This window comes from Nothoprocta perdicaria, unplaced genomic scaffold (assembly GCF_003342845.1).
Source record: "Nothoprocta perdicaria isolate Ctin4 unplaced genomic scaffold, notPer1 scaffold_22, whole genome shotgun sequence".
NCBI lineage: Eukaryota > Metazoa > Chordata > Aves > Tinamiformes > Tinamidae > Nothoprocta > Nothoprocta perdicaria.
In genome coordinates this window covers 1,398,024-1,405,971 of record NW_020455415.1, presented here as the reverse complement: position 1 = coordinate 1,405,971, position 7,948 = coordinate 1,398,024, and the positions used below count along the sequence as shown (strand labels likewise).

Below are 7,948 nucleotides of genomic sequence, written 5' to 3'. Positions count from 1 at the left end.
GACGGCTAAATTCCCGCTCCGTCATTATTACTGTTCACGTGTTTGCATGGGTGTTTCCTGCACATCRCACCTCCTTGCGGATCGGGCTCCGCAGTGATGATACCAATGGTCTCGGCACGTGTCCCGGGATCCCTGAGGCTCATCCGAAGTCATTTTTAAGACTCACCACTCAGCAAACCAGCCTGTAACTCAGTCTTGGAAAGCCCTTAATGTGTTGACTTGTCTTCAAGAAGTGGACTTGCATGAGCACAATACTCCAGCAACTCATGCACTTTTTTTTWAATATATAAATAGCATAATTGTAACTTTTTCTTTTTTCTTTCCTTTTTTTTTTTAAAAGTGCAGTTTAATATGACTTAGGCATTAAGGCAAAGCTATTAAAAACCATTTAATCTGTGGAATATCTTTGTAGGGCTTTAGCTGGTTGGTGTAAACCCCCAGAAGATTTTGACTTTTTGGAAGTACCTCCTTCGCTTAGGAGGAGGCTGAATGTCATGAGAAGCACTTTTCAAGAGAAATTAATAGACTGAATGTGGAACGCCCTCCTCTCCCTAATGGAAGGGAGCAGGCATATCCTTGGAAGTGGGAGGAACTCCTCTGGAGAGGGTTTCCTCGGGGCCTGCAGGGCGTCCTTATGATCCAGCCTTCTGCTTGCGTGAGCCAGGAAAATCTGAAGAATGAAACGCAAGCGGAAAGCTCTAAATTTGTGACACGGCTGCCCAAAGTGGCACGGGAGAGCAAAACAGAAAGCAAAAYGCCTGAGGGACTACATGGAAAAGTGGCATTAAATAAAGGTTGTGATGGACGGGAAGAGGTRACTGTTTAGCACGAGGGTCCTTGCCTGGGCGTAGCTTTTGGGGGAAGAATCAAAGTGAAAATTTAAATGCAACACAGGGCAAAAACTTGAATGCCAATAATAGCCTCCTGGAGGCAGCAGTTTGGTGGCTGGTAGATTTAATGATATGTTGGGTCAGCATGTTTGTATTGGCAGGAGGACTGATCCAGCGTTGCCCAAGGGACTTCTCCATCTCCCCTTTCATAGAGATGCAGCCACCACATCATTAGCGTCCGACTGTAACCCTGGGGTCTCAGGCGGTTTCCTTGTTGCAGACAGTCCATGTAATGTCAGAACGCAGAATCCTTGGGCTTTTCCAGCTCAACAAGGTCTGCAACTTTGCACCAGGGAAGAGTTCTAGAGGTAGTGCTGCTCTTGGTCCTTTTTTAACTCAATTTCTTGCTTTCTGGACCCGCGCAAGGAAGCTGATGGTTTTCTCTGCCTCAACTTTGAAAGCAGTCTTTAGGGACAAATGACACAAAGCGAATCTTTAGTAAATTGGTAGAAAGAGGAGGGCTTTAGGTAATGCTTGTTCTACTGGGAACAGCTGATTACAGGCTGCCTTTTGCCTAATTGCAATAGCTCTCCCTCATTTAATGCTGCTTTTGATGTGTATGAGCCCRTGGTGTGGTGTTGGCCAGACCTGCAGTTCTGTAAGTGCTGACCAGCCCAGTGAGGCTGTAGGCACCAGGAATGGAAAAATATGTTTCCTGGAGATGTGTACTGCTCACAAGTGATGTTTTGGAGGTTAATTTCTGTGCGTTGGTCTACCTGCTTCACTGGGTCCTTCTACAGCCATCACCCTGGGCATCTTGCTTGCTGCTGCAGCCCTTATTGCAAGATAAGGGCTGATAAGGTTGATGTGTTCCTGCAGGTTCTTCATTAAAACCTTTTGTTTCTCTTTATCTCTCTGGGTTAGACTCRATGTTGCTGGTAGCAGAGAGGCTGGAGGGCCCCTTTAACATTGAATCTGTCATGGACCCCATTGACGTGAAGATTTCAGATGCAATCATGAACATGCAGGARAACAGCATGCAAGTGTCTCAAAAGGTAAATGGGCCAAGAGAAGAGCCTGGTTTATTTCCCCGCTGCATTTCATTTCCCTGCTTTAGTCAATAATAGTTTTTTCTTACATGTCCTTCCAAGCAAACGTGATGCCATTGTATTATTTTTGCGGGCGATGGGGTTTGGAATTACTGGTTTGGGTTGCTCCCTGGAGAGAGGAGTTCTTGCAAAGTCACATTTTGTAAAGCCGTTTCCCTCGCCTGCGTAGGTTTTCCAGGGATGCGGCCAGCCAAAAACCCTTGCGCAAGGCCGGGCCGCGCGCTCCGTCTCCGAGAGCGGTTTCAGCGCTCGTTTTAGACCCTACAACCCAGAAGAGCGGCCAACAACAGCTGCTGGCACGAGCCTGGACAGACTGGTGAGTGTGCGCTGCCCCGTTCCTGCCCTGGTGGCCCGTGGCCAGCTCGAGGTGCTCCCTCGTGCCCGTGGCCGGTGCCGACAGCTTGTCCGGGCGRAGGTTTCACGTGGCTTTGGGAGGGTGTGAGCCCACAGCTCTGTGTAGCACAGTGTGTTTTTTCCATCTGTGATTTATAGGGTTTTTTAATATTCCTTGGCTGTCTTAAGCTCTCTGAAGGGTGTAATCTGCCCATGGCTCTCAATGCGAATTACCTCAATGCTCATATGTCAGAAAGGGCCTGTTTTAAAGGCTCCAGTTATGAGTAATATGTGTTTGAAGAGTGCTGTTTGATTTTGTATTAAAAGTAAATCAGCCATCAAGACTATGCAACTTTACATGCAGCATAAAGATCTGGCCTGGACGTGTCTGTTGTGATAAAAGTGCATTTCCAGCTTTGCTTTTAATGAGTGCTTGGTATTCTGGATTTTGTCCTGTTTCCTATGCTTTCTTTTTTTTTTTCTTTTTTAAATAGGTTACTGATGTGAAAGAAAAGCTGAAGCAAGCCAAAAAATTTTGGTCATCTCTCCCTGGCAACATTTGCAAYGATGAAAAGATGTCTGTAGGCACCGTCAATGAGAACGAGTGCTGGAACGGGAGCGCCAAGAGCAGGTTTGGAGATGTGGCCTTAACTCTCTTCTCCCCTGCTCCTGTGTCATGGTCTGTGGCTGGTCCCCTCTGCTTGACCTCACCGCTCCATGGGACAGGAGTAACCAGCTCCCTTGGGGCCAGGTGCTGCAGAGATCTCTTCTTGCAGCTGGGAGAGCTTGTGAAGCCCAAGGGTTGTCCAAGCTCTGCATGACGACTTGTTTTTAAAGAAGGGAATTGAGTCCCAATGCCCAGATGGGACAGAACCACTCAATCATCACGCCTCTCTCCTGACCAGAACCTACCTACCTGCTGCTCACAGGTCTTGGGAACAGGGAGGTTTTTCTGGCAAGAGCTGGAGTGTTGGGTTGTCCAAGAGTGCGTTGCCTTGGTGCTCCCCACTTGGGTTCCTCATGGGCACTTATTGGGAACTGCTGCTGGGTTTGTTGATGAGCAAGTGTGAAGGAGATGAAGAGGCTCATGAAAGGTCTGCTCCTCCTTGTTGAGGGCAGAGGCAGAACGAGGCCAATGGTTTTCATGTGTGCATTTTATAGAGGGGAAAAAAAAGGAGGGCTATAAAACTTTTTTTAAGTAAGAAATTACCAACACATGAATCGGCCAAAGGAGTTCTGTCATATGTTTTATGTAACCACTTAGCTTTTTATTTTGGAAATAAAAGATTTTTTGTTTCTGTTTGGTTACYGATAAAATAAGCAAAAAACAAGATGTTCCATTAAGAGAAAGTATCCAAAGATTTCCAGCAGTTTTTCTAAGTAATAACAGTTCCTGCTTTTGATATTTTTGAGGTGCAAGGTTGAGACTTCTTTTTGTACACATTTTATAGTGTTGTGGTGGTGCTTGAAACTATTTTGCTTCACCAAGGGGATGCTTTGAGTCATGTCGCTTGTAATGGCTCTGCTGTCCTGAGGTCCCCTCCCAATTTTAGGACCAAGTCTGAGCCTGCCCTTCAGACATGGGCTTGCATCTCCCTGCATGGTCCCCATGCAGAGCAGGTTATGCTAAAGACTTTGCTGGCATCTTAAGTAGGCACAAATCCATTTTCTTCTATTAAAAGGTGATTTTTATTGCAAGTTGGGTAGCTTGATTTAACAAAAATGGAGAAAAAAGCCACACCTCTGCTGTATAACATGCTGAATCCACATACCTGGTTCAGATCACACCTCCCATAGGTTTCTCTGTGACCCCAAAGACCTTTTTCCCATCAGTGTCACCTCGCTGATGATGGGCTGCAGGGCTCACCCTGATGAGCTGCTGCTCCCTAACAGCAGAAATGGTTTTTCTTATTAGATATGAGTTTGCGGTGACGGGGAACGGCTTAGCAAGTCAAGTGAATAACCCAGAGGTGGAAGTTGATATCACCAAACCCGACATGGTGATCCGCCGGCAAATCATGGCTCTGCGGGTGATGACCAATAAACTGAAGAACGCTTACAGTGGGAATGATGTTGACTTCATTGACATAAGTATGTTTGCTGCTGTTTCTCTTTGCTTTTCTTTCTTCTTTTTTTTTTTCCCCCTTTTAATTGGATTTCATGCTAACATGGGGTATCTGGTTAAGCTGCAGATATTTTCAAGCATGTTAGTAAAGAGGGTGGTAAATGGTGTCTCTGCCCGGCTCTGTGCACAGGGGCCTTCCCAGCACTACTGTTTTCAGAAGGGTTTAAGATGGCCATGTGTGCATTTTCATGGACTGGAGGCCCATGTTTAAATCTCATAAATGTGGAAATAGCGAGTGCTGCAAGGCATCAGCAAGCTCCTTACGTCAAGAATGTCAGGAAGGCATCTGCGTGCTTCGGGGGGTTTATCTGCTGCCTCTGCTAAGTGCARTGTTCTGCTGCGGATCATAAAGGAGTACAAAATGCATTTGTTTTCCATAGGTGAGGAGAGCAGCGGGGAAGAGAGTGGAAGCGGCTGTGAGCTCCAGCAGTGCTCCCCGGAGTTTGAATTCAACGCCACCGAAGTCACTGGCAACTCCAACAAGAGTGACAAAAATGTGAACACTTCTGGTGCCGCCAGCAGCGGTTTATCACGAGCAGCCKTGTGCTTTAGCATCTTGTTCCTGGCCATGCAAAGACAATGGAGATAATTGTGCAGCTTAGGGGAAAAAAAAAGACTTTTATTATCGAAGTTAGAAGGCACCTGCTTTCACTTTTATACCATCTAGTGACTTTGCTTTTTAAGTTAATGGACRACAATGTACAGTTTTTACTATGTTGCCACTGGTTTTAAGGTATTGGTTTTTCTTCTTCTTCCCTTCCTATTCTGGGAAATACAGGAACAGGGGCTACCAGTCTGACCCCTTCACCAAGAATCCATGTTAGAGATGGATAACAAAAATGTATATACAAGCCTGTAGTTAGCTCTGCATTTGTGTCTTTATCACTTTTTTTTGTTATTTTACTGTATTTCTTACAAAAAAAAAGTCAAAAAAAGAATCTCCCCACGGTCCTTTTGTGGCATGTAACAAGTACGTGTTTCTGAGATGAGAAATATCTGTACAGAAGCAAGTTTTATTTATCACGTTGTCTTCTGGGGGGGAGGGGAGGGAATAATTGCCCAAAGAGCAGAAAACATGTTTCACGTAGTTAACTTCCCATTTATCYGCATTATGTTAGTTGCCTTATCTGGAAAGGAGTGGAAGTAATTTGTCTCTATTATGCGGTAAAACAGAATGTGAAGGCATAATTGGTCTATACACCATATGCCCCATTTGCATAAAGCGTTAATACCAGGAGCAGCTTTGACTTTTTTTACAGGATGTTTGGTGAAATTGGAAGAGACTACAGAGAAATGCAGTTTTGCGGGAGCTGAGCAGAGTTGTCCCTTTGTTTCCCTGGATCCATAATTCCTGTAGGTCAGATCCCGGCGTGCAGCCCCAGGGGGAATAAGGCATTAAACCTGCTCGATTGGAAGCAACTGGTGTCACAGATCCCAATGCCAACGTGTGTCTTGTCTGCAAATGTGTTAGGTGGATGTTGGATTAATTGTTTTCTTGTAGTGATACCTGGGGGACGGGTAGAGGGTGTTGCTGTTTTTACAAGAGTTTTGTATCCTCTCTGGTCGGGAGGTGAAAAGGGAAGGGTCGGCCAGACGTGTTGCAGGGAGATCAGAGCAAGAGCTGGCAGGGCTGAAATTGCCCCGTTTTGGTGCATTTGGTCACCTGGGAGTCCCTAATGCTGTGACATGGAGCCCTTGCACACCAGCCAGGATGCCCTTCCCTCTCCACCGGTGCTTTCACAGCCGAAACAGTGTTGTGGTGAATGACAACTCATGAATAAAATGTATATTTTTAAGAGAAGGTATGAAATAATTTTAAAAAGAGCTTAGAGGAGAAGAAGTCTTCAGAAAGACTCAAAATCATTCTGCACATCGCCTGCTTTAGGAAGCCTTTAGGCCTGGCTGGACACTGGAACTTGGCCAGGAGAGCAATCCCCAGAGATAAGGTTTGTTATATTCCACCCTTGTGTTGTAAGGATAATTTTCTATTTTTATATTGAAGCATTAATTACTTGTTAGCTCAGGGTCAGCGCTTTATTCAAYTTTATTTTCACACCAAATTTCTGCGAAACTATAAAGATGGAGTATTCTTGGCTGGCATAAACAATCCTGGAGGCTTAATTTTACTAGAAGTAGCCAGTTATTTATTAAAACATGATGTTAGTAGAGTAGGGATATTCTGGCTAGATTATTTTTCTTTAGAAAATAAATCATGGAAGCATAAAATTGAAAAAGTTATAAATTTATGTGTGGGAAAAAATTGATTGTAAATAGCTAAGTTGCCTTGTGAGGAATTGGAAAATGTGCTGATACTTAGAAACTACCTCAGTTCTGAGGAATTTCCTTTCTAGCTTTCAGTGCTATTACATTTACTTGGTAGAAGTGAATCTGGTCTCCAAAATGTAGCTGAAAGAGTTATCCCTATAGACCTTGTTAGATTGTTTTTAATTTAGAGGGTTGAACTACATCCAGCTGTTTTCTTTCAGCTAAGTTCCCTAACAAAGAGAATTTCTGAATTAAATATTGCTGATGGTTTCCATGACTTTTACTGATTTGTTTGGTTTCATGGCATTTTCTGATTGCCCTTTAATTATTTAAATGGTTCTAGCCATTTGAATTTTAATCCTGGAATAAACAAACCTTATATGCACTACCATTGTAAATATATCACAGTAAGGTCTGACTGGATAACCCTTCTGGCTTATACCCAGCTGGCAGGCCGGCAAAGTTAAACGAAGGAAAGAAAAAAAAATTAAACTTTTTCAGAGCTCGGAGAATGGCGGAACAAAAGCCCTTGTGTTTGGAGCGGCTGACTTTTCCACGATCTCAGTTTTTGGCATAAGTGTTCATATGTAAGAAAGTTGCTTGTAAATTCTCCCGCTTTGGAGCGTTCTGCCCAGCGTGTACTTCAAGACAACCATTTCTGTGTTTATATTTATCGTTTTACAACTAATTGCCTACTAATTCTTATTCATTAGTTAAGGGAAAGTGAACAATGCAAAGACCTGACGTGGGTTTTTAAACTTGCCGAGTTGACTTTCCTTGTAGCTTGTAGTGTAACAACCCTCCACTCTACAAAGGGCAAGAGTTGTCACCYGAGGCTACAGGAAACGAGTAAACACCAATGTAGGATGATCAAAAGTTGTGTTCCTGCTTTTATTTTGCATTTGTGTGTGAAATCGGCTCTCTGACATGAGTTTGTAAAGTAAACTGTAAGCATATGGACTGAGACATGTTGCTAGCTGCTTGCTAGCAGGAATGCATTTTCTCCGTTCCTTTATTTTTTTAATTTTATTTTTTTTTTTGTTTTTCCATATAACCAGTGCCATTATGACCATGTTTTTGTTGTTTTTAAATCCATCCATAGAATTAGCGATTAATGGAATTAATAATGAACTTCAAATGTAAAATGAACCAGAGAGATGGTGTTCTTGGCGGCATGTGAGCTGCTCTGTTTTCCCAAAGACTTGGAATAAAAAAATACAGTTCTTGAAAGGATCTGCTTTAACAGATCTATGAATCTCTTGCTGTTCTGGGTCACAGACATACTG

The 7,948-nt window shown here is 43.7% G+C and overlaps 1 protein-coding gene across 1 annotated transcript in view; it reads left to right on the top strand.

Moving 5' to 3' along the window:
* The window catches only part of GPC4 (glypican 4), a gene marked incomplete at its 5' end in the record, with an annotated part of 63,721 nt that extends 56,023 nt beyond the window's left edge, over positions 1-7,698 (top strand). Inside the window, 5 exons of the mRNA XM_026039008.1 lie at positions 1,755-1,885; positions 2,109-2,255; positions 2,767-2,903; positions 4,188-4,363; positions 4,778-7,698. Coding sequence (XP_025894793.1) covers positions 1,755-1,885; positions 2,109-2,255; positions 2,767-2,903; positions 4,188-4,363; positions 4,778-4,986 — 800 coding nt within the window. The remainder of the gene's footprint in view (positions 1-1,754; positions 1,886-2,108; positions 2,256-2,766; positions 2,904-4,187; positions 4,364-4,777) is intronic.
* Positions 7,699-7,948: the final 250 nt, after the last annotated feature.